The sequence below is a fragment of the Cololabis saira genome, chromosome 6 (assembly GCF_033807715.1).
Source record: "Cololabis saira isolate AMF1-May2022 chromosome 6, fColSai1.1, whole genome shotgun sequence".
Classification (NCBI taxonomy): Eukaryota; Metazoa; Chordata; class Actinopteri; order Beloniformes; family Belonidae; genus Cololabis; species Cololabis saira.
The window spans coordinates 31,124,319-31,138,938 of record NC_084592.1 but is presented as its reverse complement, the minus strand read 5'-3'; the positions used below and the strand labels follow the sequence as shown (position 1 = coordinate 31,138,938).

Below are 14,620 nucleotides of genomic sequence, written 5' to 3'. Positions count from 1 at the left end.
AGAATTAATACGGCCCGAACCGTATCGTGAACCCAGATGTGTTATACATCAAAATGTGCGTCTCCATCCTGCGACTACACGCATTACTTTTCTCTTTCAAAAGTGTTACCGTGGCGACGCTAGACGCCAAAAAGCACGCCCCCCCTTCATCTGATTGGTCCATATTTGATAGTTCCCCAAAAGGCACCAAAATTGGCACGCAAGCCAGGCCTGGCGATAAATTTGATATTTCATGGTTTGCATTAATGGGCGTGGGAAAATGGCTCAACAGCGCCCCCCGGAAAACTTTGTGCCTCAAGCCCTACAATACGGTTTGACGTACATGCACGAAAATCGCTACACACCTGTATCATGGCACAACTTAAAGAAAAGTCTCTTGGAGCCATGGCCGAAACCGAACAGGAAGTCGGCCATTTTGAAATCTGATTGGTCCATATTTGATAGTTCTCCAAAAGTCACCAAATTTGGCATGCAAGACAGACTTGGCGATAAATTAGATATTTCATGGTTTGCATTAATGGGCGTGGCCTAACGGCTCAACAGCGCCCCCTAGAATACTTTTCTCTGCCATAACTTTTGAATGGTTTGACATAGGAAGTTGTGGGTGGTGTCATGGGACTCTGTATGGAGTCTTTGAGCTTCGTTGGCCTTAATTAGCCCCGCCCCTTCTTCTGATTGGTTGTCCCGATTTTCTGCTATAACTTTTGAATGGTTTGACATAGAGAGTCGTGGGTGGTGTCATCAGATTCTGTATGGAGTCCTTGAGCTTCGTTGGCCTTAATTAGCCCCGCCCCTTCTTCTGATTGGTTGTCCCTTTTTTCTGCTATAACTTTTGAATGGTTTGACATAGGAAGTCGTGGGTGGTGTCATTTCTGATATGCTTATGGGGGGCGGTGGCCGTGAGTGCGAGGGCCCGTTCATCGCTGCTTGCAGCTTTAATTATTATTATTATTATTACTTATCCTGTGAAGGACAGAGTCATATTGATAAGTTCAGAAAACTGTTTTTTATTGTTGTGTTTTGATGTATTTGATGTAAGCCCAGTGGATATTTAAAGCTTACAGAAGGCTGCATTTAACTGCTGCTATGTCATTCCTGCAGTAATTCTGCAGGTGTTTTGGTCAGTGCTATTATTTGTAATATATTATATTATTTGTAATCAGCACAAATTATCTGTGCCCATATGATAAAATCCACCATCCCCCCTGATTTATTTTTTTACAACTCGAGTACTGCTTGCGGCAGAGTTATTCTTGTGACTGCAGTATCTTGTTTGCAAGGAGGATGGAAGAAGGTGGTGATGCAGCCTATGGTGTTAATCCGTGCACCTCCTTTACCTTAACTAGCAGGACAGAGAATGATGAACAGAAATGTTCCTGGAATGAGTTTAAACCTGTAGCCTATATGTCCAAATGTGTACATCTTCATTGTGACTCACACCTGACACTGACACTTGGATTTAATAAACAAAATTAACATTAAATAAAAAAAAAAAAAGCCCAGACAAATCAGAGTTTTTCCAAAACAATACTTTATATTGTACATGTCAAAGACAATATGTTAGAGCAAAGGTTTCCCGAGAAAAATTTACTATTTCTGTAACAATGGCAGAACAAGTCAAAAACATAACTAAAAACAAAACAGAATATGCATTTTATACGTATGTAAACCTAGAAGTGTTTTTGAACCACAGTGGTCAAAGGGATAACTGGCTTATTTACTGGAATGGACAACCGTAATAATGCCCAGGCATCTGGGTGGAGCCCTTGGAAAAGTCCAGATGTGACAAAAGGACAAAATGTTCCCAAAGTTCCCAAAAAAGTTCCTCCAAAGTCACATCCGCCCGGAATTAAAGCGATGCCCATCCTGTTGCTGCACTTGACAAAGCGCTCCACTGACACAACAGGCTTTTCTACATAAATACAATAAACTCTACCATCTGTGCTAGTTACATTGTCTACTTTTGTTTTCTAAAATATTGAACTTATATCCACCAGGCTAGAGGAATCCATATGCTGCAGATAAAAACACAACATGGACAGCACCCAAACTCCTCCTCATCATGAATAAAAGCGCAGCAGAAGAGATATGATGGTCTGGAAACAGTGAAAGTACAAATGTCCTTCAGTGCTCAACCCCCCCCTCCACCATTTGTGCTATAATGTGGCAGGGGACGGATGGACAGACAGACGACGGGTCGGCAGTGCATGCAGACACAAAGATCATGCAGAGAGAAACGAGGAATGGAGTGAAGTCTGGGTTAAAATCAAAGCATTCCTGCCTCCTAATAAATGGAAATTCTAATAAAATGGAATGTATCTGTCCGTTTTTTTCCCTCCTCCTTCTATTTGATAATTGGACATTGTTTTAAGACCAACTGTGAAGACAGATTGCGTAAGCAGCCAGTCTGTGGTAGCTTTGGCTGCTCTGTGTTTGAGAAACTGAAGCATTTAACAATAGGAAAGCCACAACTGGCACCGCTGTACAAAGCTTCTGGGAAAATCCTCCTCAAGTGTATCAAAATGTGCAGAAATGTCAGTGTATACAACACGGTGTGATGTGCAGGCAGCGTGGTTACATGTTCTTATGTTCAAAATGTATATACCCCTGTATGTACAACAAATAGGCCCAGAATGACAAATAAGGAGAAAGCAGTGCACGTGTGTAATAAAGAGGGAATGTACAGAGAAATACAAACAACGATGCCTTCCTCAGACCACCTAGGAACCATCTCTCCCCCATCTTCTCAGTTCATGGATCATTATTTACAGCAAATGTGGATTCATGTTGACGCCTTCTTTCTATTCATAAAACGAAGAAACAAGTAAGAAACAGCCCACAGTTTGGACTCCATCTGGTCAATTCAGAGAAAAAAAGACGACAAAAACAGGGGACTCGCAGGATCGCGCATCATTTCTGCTGTTAGACGTTGGATACATTCAGTCAAAATGTATAGGTTACTAAAAGAAAACTCTAGCAGCTGCTGACATTTATAATGATCTATATTGTTTAAGACAGATACAGTTTTCTTTTAAACTGAAAATTGAATGTTGGTAACAAAGTTTTGGTCCTCTACAAGAAAGAAAGGGTACGTGGCGTTGCCGCATGAATGGAACCGTGATGGTCTCGGTGCAGCGACAGCTGTGACATTAACACCTATGAAATGGTACAGATATGTGCATGGACAGGCCGTTTGCAGAGGAGAGGGCGACTGCACACCTCCTGTAACAGTGTTCTGGTACCGACGGGACAAATAAAGCCAAAGATCGTCACAAGATGCTGCATGCGGCAAAACATTTGCACGCTGTAAAAACACTGTAACCCAGGACAGTAAACGGGCCCTCAGTGGCTCCGGGGCCGACGGCACTTCAGCCATGAAAAGGTTCATTTTTCAAAGTCAACTTCAAAGCAAAGTATTTAATCATGTATATAGATATATATTTATATACTCATTTGTTTCATATATAAATCTACTATGAACAGACAGTAAATACACAATTATTTTACAAAGTAGAAACAATTTAATTCAAGAAAAAACCCTGAACCCAGAAACAGATTCATGTTCTGACCACTGAAAACAGCGATCCCTCACACTCAGTGAACAACGACAGCGTGGACAGCATGTCGACAAGTAAACGCAAGGTACAAAAGGAAGTCGCGAGACTCCACTGAAGGCCTGACGAAAGAACGAGAGGAAAAGGAATCAACATGAGTAGTGATCCCTGCGGGTGTCGGGATCCTGGGAGATCAGTGTCGTATGTACAGTAAACAACAGTAAACACCACAGCGCTGCAGCTCCTGCTCAGTATGATCATCATAAAAAAGGTGGTAGAAGGTAGTCGCCCAGACGGTTGAGCACAAGTTGAAAAGATGGCTTCAGAGAGTTTGCCGTATGCCTTAAATTTACATTAACTTTTTATACATTTGCAGACTTTTCTTGTCTTTTAATCATCACTTCATTGATATTCAATGTTCTGTTTCAGGCCTGCAACCCATTACAAACATTTTGGTCAGAAGACAATTAAGCAAAACGAAATAATCAAAAATGGAAAAAGATTTGATTTCAGACAGCTGAAGTTAGCTGGTGATGTGGTACTAAAAAGGTGCAGATATGGTCCCCAGTTTTTTCAGAAATGTGAGGAAATACCGTATTTTCTGGACTATAAGCCGCACCCGCTCTATTTAAAAAAAAATAATTTAAAAAAAGATATACAAGCCGCACCTGTATATAAGCCGCATCCGCTCTATTTAAAAAAAAAAAGATATGCAAGCCGCAAATATATTTATGTTGTTAGATTAGATATTTACTACATGTACAGAAGGATTTTGAACTGTAAATGATGTACATGTTTGTACCTAAATAGATCCTTTCCTAACAGTGTCTTTTAACACGGCAGCAACTTGATTAAAACGGGACAGAACCAAGAGAAAATAACCAGTATTTATTTATCTATTTATCTGTTTGAAATCTGCTTCTACCTACTTCTATCTGCTAAAGAAGAAGTAGTGTATTCTTCTTTGCATTTATTTTGTCTTAGTTTTGATTCTAATTCCGGTTAGCTCTCCCCCTAGCGGTGGAAGAAAAATCCACAGAATAGCCACCCCTTTACATAAGCCGCATGGTTGAAAACCTATGAAAAAAGTAGCGGCTTATAGTCCAAAAAATACGGTAACTGTTTAATAATTTAAAAACAATATTTGTAGAAGGATGACTGGAAGAACCGTGCATATTTCTCCTTCTACAGTGGAAAATACCAAACCATTCATGGAGTCTGTGGCAACTTCAGCTCATCAGGGTTGGAGCAGGCAGCATGAGATCTCCAACATCTCTGATGGATTCTGCACCAGTAGCCCACTCATCCACGGGGATGAGGGACAGCCTTTCTACATTCACAAGTCACTTACAACTTTACCAAAAAGGCCGCTCTGTCCGGAGGTGGGACTGACGTCCCTGGGCTCGGAGGCTTCTGCACCGGACCATCACACAGTAGAGAATCTGCACCGTGTACCAAATCAGTGTTCCAGATCTCTGGAAGGAATGAGCTCCGCTTGCTCTGGACCAAAGGCTGAATGCCTTTCAAGTGATGTGAGAAGTAATGGCAGCATTAAAAAAAAGTGGTAAAAGCTTTATTGTCTCAACTCTTTGGAATGTGTTGCAGGCCTGAAATGTAAAAAATGGGTATATATTAACAGATGAAACTAAGCTGACGAGAATAAAACAGGAAGTGTTCTGGGCTCATGACGTCGCAAAGAAACAGAAGTCACAGTAAATTCATAGATAATTTTGTTTAAATCGTGTAAATCGTTGCTGATTGGAAAAAGAAATGAAGGTATTAAGCAAATAACTGCTATTAACGTGTGTAAGCTACTTCACATCTGTGAAGAACAGCTTGTGTTTCTGTATGTGCACGGGCAGACAGACGCACACCTGCTTTGTAGCACCTTACATTTGGAGAACAGATGTGCTAAATATGTTCAAGCAGCTGGGAAAGCCGCCGCAGCCCCAGAGCACCCTCTGGAAAATCCCAGGTGGCATGCGCCTTGTAACCACGGAGACGTATTGGTCTGAGACAGAGGGCGGGTTAAACAAATTGCGCCATATGAGATCAATTACATCCCTCATAATTTGAAAAAAGTGACACCAATTTGTCAGTGGAAACTGTCGCGGTCGTGGATGTGAAGCTGAGTGGTTTGACAGCAGAGGAGGAACACTGTCGTGCTTTGGCTTCATCATTGTCCAAGAAGAAGAACAAAAAACAACAAAAGGTGACTTGAGTAATCATTTAGCACATTGCTGTTGAAAGTGATGCTACTTAATTCTCTTTTGATGGACAAGAACTGATGCCAGTGAGATCCACAGAAACATCCGTTCCATTTCCTTTTGAGGCTTCTCTGGCTCGTGTTTGGGGACTACCGTCTGGGCTGAACGTGGGAGGAAAACACAGCGTCTTGGAGGGGACAGACCGTCTGCTGGCTGCAGGGGTTACAGGTAAACATGCCCAGCTCCTCCAGTTTATGTGCCAACAACATTACAGGCAGCTGATGTCCCTTCAGGGTAGAAGGGCTTGTGGGGCCTGGATCCGAAAACCTGTTTTTAAGGCGAGGTTCTTTACGTGTAACAGAAAATCCACTTGGGTTGGGGAGGAAAAAAAGGCACAAATGCAAATTTAAAAAAAAAAAGTCAATTTCAGAATCCTGGAGACCTGCTGACGTTTCTCAGACGTAACCTTTAATAACCTTGGAAAAATTCAGAAGATTCGATGAGCTTGTTCCGTTAACGTATTTCAAAGAAGCAAAAATCCATCGTCAGTGCAGATTCACAATCACAAAGAGCTCTAGTGGTTTTGATGGAGACGAGAACATGAAGAGAAACTGAACGATATGAAAAGCAGCTGAACGCCAGGTGGTTCACACCGGCGCTCAGAGAGTACATTTGTCAGGAGTATTAAAAGCACTGGCACTAGGGGGTCATCGTGGGAGGATGTCCTGCGTGACCAAGTGCAGCGAGGGTCACCTGACTGACTCGTGCACTGCTGATTGCTGAATGTGCCGCTCATCTTCAACTGGCTGCGACCTTTGAGGACATTTGCCAGCTCTCCTTGTTGCCTCCGTTGACAAGGTGCCGCTTTGGTACGGCAGTGGAAACACCCAGGAGGGGAATCTACCGTAAATTACAACGGACTGGATGAGGACGCGGTCAAAAATGAAGACTTGTCTGAGCAGTCAAAGGATGCTTTCTTTACATCTGAGCTTCTTCTTCCATCGGTTCCTCTTCAGCCCTGCGTTAAACAAGATAGAAACAAAGGAGAATTTAAACTCCCTCTCATACAGTAGTAAAATTAAGCACATACACAAACATTTGAGGTACACAAGCCTTGCCAGTTTCTGTGTAATCACACAACGCTCCGAAATCTCATACGAGGATCAGAAAAAAATCCTAAAAAAAAAAAGAAAAAAAAAACCTTCACCAGAGCTTTTTGCAGTGAAGCTTGTTGCTAGAACTGGTTGAAACATGGAAAGCTCAAAGACATTAAGTATCGTTGAACTGAAAAACAAGTATTCGGTATTGATTATCTGGCTTCCTCGATGTGACTGAAACTATCACACACAAAAAAAACAAAAAACACAACATTATTTGTTGGATCAACTATAGCTTATAGATTACAAGATGTAGTCACTCTGGGGTCATATAAATAAGTGTCACAATATTTGTTTAAAACCAGAAATGCACTAATTTTGACTGAAAGAGTCAGACATGCTGCGGAGAGTCATTTCCTGCACCATCTTCCACTGCTCCAGAGTTCAATCTTTAAACTTCCTGGCAAATTAAAGCCCTGTCCCCACAATTAGCCTCATTAATGACTGTTTTCTGCTGCTTTCACACTAGGATTGTATGAATGGGTGAGCGCTCCCCTACTGTATCTGCACTCAACTGTGATGTCTGAACAAGCCAGAGATGTATTAAAGACACTGATGTGCTGCAAAGCTGTTGTGTAGTGTGAGAGCAGCCCAGGACCAGACAGATGTTTGGTCCCCATACATAGACTTGTCTTCACTTTATGTCTAATGAAATGCTTTTACATTCACTTTTAAAAAATTGTGCGAGTTCCACTGTTGATTTTCTGGTAAATGATCTCCGATAACAAGCATTCAAGATTATTTTATGACCATATTTCTAAAAGATTCTCCGTGACCTTTGAGTTTGAGGCATTGAACAGTCCCTAACCCACCTATAGTATTTTCAACAACCAATAATTTGCCCTACTGTAGGAATAGGACGAGTCCTCTGACAAACGAGAAGCTCATGACTGCATCAGTTAAAGGTTAAATAACTCATTAAACCTGAAACACACTAATCACTGCAGCACTTTTCCAATAGTAGGTTTTCAGCTGTCTGAATTTTTGAATCCAAGTGGTGATTTGTTTTTGGACGAGCACTGAAAGGTCTCGCAGTTTTCCTAGTCAGTAACTTGTGGCGTTTCCTCCATTACCTACTGAGCTCGTATTTACCAACTATTAACTAGAAAGTACACAACATATTTCCCAAATGTTGAACTATTTTTTAAAACAAACAGAGATGTTTATCAGTCACTTAACCGAGCCACCAATGGTAAACAGCTCACACCTCTTTCCGATGTGCTTGTTGGCGACAGACAACAAGGCCATGGCGGAGACGGTTTCAGCCTCTTCTGCATCGCGCTGGAGGACTTCGCTCAGCGAACGGCCAAGTGTGGAGGTGGAGCGCTGCAGCGAGTGCCAGTATTTACCTGCAAAAGAGACATTCTCTGAATGCAGCACTGATGAGCAGTCTGAGCGCGCACAAATGTCAGTCAGTTCTGAGATGCAAAGAGAGACTGTTTCCTTTAAAGCAAAGACAGCTGGGAAAGCTGCAGCAGACCGATGTGCCCCCTAACATGAGGAGGTGGGTGTACAGACTGGATAGATGGCTTCTTCAAGGGAAAACACTGTGCAGTGTCCAACTGTTTAATTCACCTCCAACCAATGTAGCCAATGCTCCAGCCATTTATCAAAGAAACTGATGTGTTTCTACTTCAAAGTGTGTGTGGATGAGTGTTTTTCATGTGTTGTCACAGTTATAGGGCCAATAATCAGTTTGAATGACTGGTTACCAATATGAAACTAAATAACAGTAACAAGTAGAGGCTGAACAACAAATGCTTAGGTTTTAACTTTTTTTTCCCCCAAAAAGGACGCATCTGGTCTGAGAGTGTGAATTGATTTTTAATTTCACCCCAGATATGAAATAAAATCGCCAAGGAAGCCTTTTCTGATAACAGCCCAACCCTGCTGCGAACCTGATGACGCTGAGGTTTTTAAGTCTAGTTTCTTTTTATTCTTACTTCTTTAAGTTTGTATTTATCAGTGAATTTTAACCAGCTTTGCTTCTTGATACAGATCATTTATCGTACTTGTATTGTCATCTCTAAATTACATTTCATTTACTTTATTGACTAATTTCTTTTTATATCATTGCTGCAACAACTGGCACATAGGTTTATTTTGAAATACAATTTATAATTCAAATAAACATTTGAATATATTTTGTTACTACCGTTTGTTGTAACTGTTGAGGATTTCAGGATTTTAATGATGTTGCAGTTCTTTGTTTCCAGCCATTCTCTTGAAAAAGCTTTTTTCTTCTTTTTTTGGGAGTTGGGTTCAGCTGGGGGTTTGGGAGGTACTGATTTTAATGCTTTTCTTTATTATTTACTCTTAAGTTTTTGATGCGGTAGGCTGGTGCGCAGTGTTTGCAGTGTTTGCAGTGTTTGCAGTGTTTGCAGTGTTTGCAGTGTTTGCAGTGTTTGCAGTGTTTGCAGTCCACTCACTGTGAAAGTCGATGACTCTCTCGAGAGACTGCACGGCGTTGGCATTCGGTCTCTGCTGAAGCACTTCGTCAGAAATGGGCTCCAACTGAAACAAACAGAAAATACCAATACCATTTCTAATGTAAATCAATGCTGCCGTCTTTTTTCTACTTTATTAACATCCCTGACTCTAAATTGAAGGTACTTGTGCTAAAAGGTTATCGGTGGAAATTGACACTGAGCCAAAGTGAGCTGAGAATAACAGAAAAATACCTTAAATCTTTTTACTTATCTTTTTACCTCCTAAGAAAAGTTATATTACTAGGGTCTGAAACAGATACTGACATTAAGGTCCAGAATAATTTAGACAATGGGAGTTATTTTGATGTTGCCTTTAGAGATCTTGACAAAAACAATCAAGATGTGATCAAACCGTGGGCTGACAGGTGAAGGATGCTCCCCAGAAATATTAACATTTATAAATCAGAGCCATTTAAAGTTCCCAATTATTTGGACAAATTACTGAAAAAAAAGTATGTTCCTTGTTTATTTCCAGAGAAATAAAATAGATAAAAAGGTCTGGAGTTGATGTCAGATTTTGAGCTGGTTTGACTGAAGTCCAAAGAAAAATAAAAGTGAAGCATGCCATCATTTGGCTAAAAACAGCAACTAAATATATAGATAGTAAAAATCGTAGATGCGGGCAAATGATAGATTCGATACATCCTTAAAAAGAAATGCATCAAAGAACCCACTGATGAGCTCAACAACATATGGTCGGCTGTCATGCTGTGGATTTCCACAGTTGATGAACACGGAAGCCTTTTCTTAGTGAAAAAAACAAAACACCCGGTCACAACATCAGAAGTCCAGAACACTGCGGAGAAGGTAAGAGATTATGAAAGATGCATGATGATTAGACTTTGCTTAAGAACAACTGTGATTACACCTTGATTGTTTCTATTTCAAGTCCATCATGGAGATGTATAAAGGCAAAGTCACTGTGTAAATGCTTGTGGACCCGACTGAGTATTTCTATGAAACCTCATTTGACCGGCTGTGGCTCCCTCCTGCTTTAAAAGATCTTTTTGTAAAATGTAGACCTCAACCCACTGTTGAGTCAGTCCAAGAGGATGGGAACAATCTTTTGCTACTGACACAATAAAAATAAAAAAAGTCTGCAGGTGCACATCACCTCCTACTCACTAAAGCGTTGCTACTCTTTGACACAAACGACAATGTGTGCTCTGTTCTGTTCTTCCCACTCTAAGGACGTGTAATAGTGTAAACAGATGAATACGCTTGGAAACTGCCTCCACACACACAACACAGATACACTTACAGCTACGGCAGCTACACACACATCTCAGCGAGAATGGCCGAAGCCTGTGAAACTCCCCAAGCCACAATTCAGAGGAAACAGAGCTGGTCCCAAAAGAGCCTCCCCAACCAGGAATGATTCAATTTCCTCTTTGGCCGAGTGCTCATATGACACTTTCTCATCTCATCTAGTCAAAAAGACTCAATCAGCTCTACATTTCAGCTCAAGTAACGCTCATCCTTGAATGCTCTGTCATAACCTTGGTGTAATAAAGCACCGAATGAGAAACATGTAAAGAGGGACATTAAGTAAAATGGAAAAACAGAAGAAGAAAAGGTTTTGGCTTAAGATTTGGGATTTGAATGCCAGAGAGAAAAGGAAAAAGTCATTGTTGCTTTGTTTTGCCTGGTCAAGGCAGAAAGTTTTCTTTTAATTAAAACAAATAGTGTGTTGGAGGGGCCAGTGGGGCTGAGGGAAAAAGGCATTCTGAGGAGTTGGATACTTTAATCCTGCTGTGGCACGACAGGCTACCTCATGCACTCAGGAACGAACCGAGAAGCATGAACACACAGTCCGTGCATCGTCAAGTCGTTTACTGTACGACTCACGCTGCAATCCAGAAATAAATAAATAAATCAGATACTAGGGCTTGTTTAACATTCTTAAAATCATGGAAGAAAATGGCCCAATTTCCAACGATCAGCAACAATTAACCAATTTTTTCCTCCCTACATCAAAACATGAGCTCTTTACTCCAGGTCTCTTGGCAGAAGAAGGTTGGCTGACCTTGAAAACTAACAACAACTCCGATATCCGCTCAGTTACTGTAAACACAGATATATTTAAGTTACGACCAGAATTTAAAGTCTAATACACCACAAGCTAGGGCTGGGCGATATATCGAGATTTTAATATATATCGATATGTTTTCAAACGCGATATGGTACAAGACAATATCGTTTATATCGATTAAAAAAAAAAAAAAAAAAAAAAAGAATTATTATTTTTTTAATGATTTTGATATAGCTTATTTTGTGATAAATTGACTTGAATGTTTTGTTTGAGATTTGCACAAATGTTTTGTTATTTGCACAACTGTCAACCTCAGTGGAAAAGTCTGCCTGTTACTGTCTACATTGTATTCATTACAGTGTATTTTAATTTAATTGTTATGCAGGAAAGGGATATTTGTTTTATTTTATTCAAGAAGCATTTTTATTCTCTATATGCAGGCAGTTTATTTTTATTTCATTTGTTTTATACATTTTGATATTGTGCAGACCTCTGTTAATAAAGGTACCTGTGTGACATTTGGCACGAGGCTTTGTATTAAAACTGACTGTTTTTTTAAGGGTTTGCCTCAGAAAAAAATGAAGCTAACAGAGATGCTATGCATTAATGCTTTGGGGGAAACCCCAATTATGGCACAGAAAAAATATCGAGATATATATCGAGTATCGCCATTTAGCTAGAAAATATCGAGATATGACTTTTGGTCCATATCGCCCAGCCCTACCACAAGCTCATCACTTTGTCCGTACATTTGTCGCTCCGAGCTGGTCAGATGACCCGGGTCAGAGTCGGGTCTTCCAGCCTTCATCTTCATATCAACCTGAGTTTACATCATTGTGTGTCTTTATACCTTTTAAGTGGGTAGTGCAAGGCCTTATGACAAGTTGTAAAAGAGACCCACTGTGGGAGATGTGCAGGGAGGTGGAGCGGAGTCCTGAGGCCGACTCCATCCCAGAAAACTGGGTGCTTAAGCAGAGCTGTAAGGACCTGCTTGGAAAGGGCGCTTTGTATATGTCTCAGTCATATTTTGACTGAAATGTTTTTATTCATTAGAAAATGTGATCTAATGATTCAAGAATGAAATATAATTAAAAAAGAAAACACTTGCCTCATTAGCAATAAACTTCTGGAGATGCTGAGAGTTAATACTGTGCGGGTTAATCCACGTGAGCTGGCTTCCATTAGTAGAACTTCCTCAATAGTGGGGATAAGTGAAGGTCAAATTCTTCCTGGTTTTGGTGACTGCTGTGGTTACCAAACTTCAAACTTATTCCAACAGACTAGCCAAAGGTGGGAACATATAAAAAGCCAGCGAGAAGACTCACGCGGATCAAATAAATGCAGACTGGAGGTGGTATAACGACAATTTATTCAATATTCCCATCCCCAAACTTCCAAGTTCAAGATTCAACTCATCAATCTTTCACTCCAAACTTCCTCCTCCAGGCTTCAGGCTTCGGCTTCACACCACCCAATCCCGGTGCGTGCTTACCAAGCTTGCATCAGCTCCCTGTCAAAACAAGGTCAGGGTTTCTCTGGGGTTCTGCAGAGTTCACCTCAGAGCAGAGATGGATTGGGAGGGCTTGTCAGGGTGATTGACAGCCAGGCCTCACGCTTATAAACTTTAATGGCTCCTGTCATGGCACCCAAGGGGCCCCCAACCGGCGAGTATGGCAAACACACATATGCAGACGAAGAGATGTGCCTAAGCATACTTGTATCTACGTCATCATCCATGGCCTTTTGAAGTCTCATGGAGAACGACAGAGATGTCCTTTAAGGGTTTAGACTGAGCTCTGATAAACTCTACTTCTTTGCGTGTGAGACATCCAAAAGAAAAAGGTGCTGGCCAAGAAAACTGCGACACCGTGCAAGACCATGAGCTGAGGTTGAGGAATGTGCCCCGGTAAAAACATTCCTGAGGGAGGCTCAAACCAAAACAGTGGAAAGAGGAGGAATTCCACTTGTTCAGCAGAAGTGCTCAAGGCATCCATTGTTTACCATTTAGCCCTTGTGCATTAGTTGGCAGTCACTAGAATCTGTTGATTACGTTATGCTAACCGAACAAGGTACCGTGTATTGTGCACAGCGGGTGTGCATTTCAGATAAGGTTGGAGGTTTGCTTTTGCAGTTGGGGGTTGGTGGAGGCCCAAAGGGAGACAGGTGAAGTCGAGCATCTTACTGTAACTGAAGTAAAAAAAAAAAGCACAGAATAATTTCACTAACAGCTGCTAACAATTAGCATATTAGGTAGTTGTTTATCAAATAATTGCTAACAACCGTGGTTCGAACTTGGCCAACATCTGTTTGTGAGCAATCATCAATTAGCCCTGAGTTCAGAGTTGACTGGCGCAGTCGTGAATGCATCATTCATGAGCTATTTAACAAGACAGACTTCCCGATTATGCATTACAGCGATGAGGGTGAATTAAAGTACCTGCAAACTCCAGTCAGCACTTTTCCTCCCTCAGTGTCTGAGCTCATTTGAGCTGCTTTCAAAGAAACCCAGTGCTCATCATGGCAGAGCTCGCCCTGCCAATAAGATCACAGCTATATTTCTCACACAAGTAAACTGCAAAATGCTGCAAGTAAAACCAGTAGGCCAACATGACGGGAAGAGGACATCAGGAACACCTTTAAGACGTTTTGACTCCAATGTGGTGGCTGTAAAGATTTTAAGTATGCCACAAAATAAAAACCAACATTAAAGTACAAATTATTTTAAAACTCATTACACATTTTCTATAACTCTAGATACATATCAAATGTTCAAAATGGGAAAAAAAAAGTTAATTTCTGGATTTGATGGCAGCAACATTTAGAAAAATTTGGACGTGGACATCAGAAAAGGTGGAGAAATAAATATCACTAAACAGAAACACCTCAGGCAACAAGTTGCTAATAATTGTTAATTAGTAACAGATCAGTGCCAAAACTGGGTATCAAAAGAGCAACTTAGACCACGTTTACACATAGCCGGGTATTTACAAAAACGGATATTTCCCCCTCTATTTAAAAAAAAATACCATCATTTACATCAGATCGTTTTCAAAATCTCTTCATTTACACGAACCCGCATAAATACTTTGTCAAGGTGCTATGAGCAGCCAAACCTGCAGGCGGCAGTGTAACGAGAAGCATAAAGTCATGCTAGCCAATCGGAATCCTGGAAAAAAACATC

At 40.9% G+C, this 14,620-nt stretch overlaps 1 protein-coding gene across 5 annotated transcripts in view; it reads right to left on the bottom strand.

Moving 5' to 3' along the window:
• Positions 1–1,524: 1,524 nt before the first annotated feature.
• hdac4 (histone deacetylase 4) overlaps positions 1,525–14,620 on the bottom strand; it is a 176,112-nt gene continuing 163,016 nt past the window's right edge. For all 5 annotated transcript variants that reach the window (XM_061723935.1, XM_061723938.1, XM_061723937.1 and 2 more), the window contains 3 exons: positions 9,348–9,432; positions 8,126–8,267; positions 1,525–6,779 (listed from right to left, as the gene is read on the bottom strand). In XM_061723935.1, the coding sequence (XP_061579919.1) occupies positions 6,740–6,779; positions 8,126–8,267; positions 9,348–9,432 (267 nt within the window). In that variant the 3' untranslated portion in view covers positions 1,525–6,739. The remainder of the gene's footprint in view (positions 6,780–8,125; positions 8,268–9,347; positions 9,433–14,620) is intronic.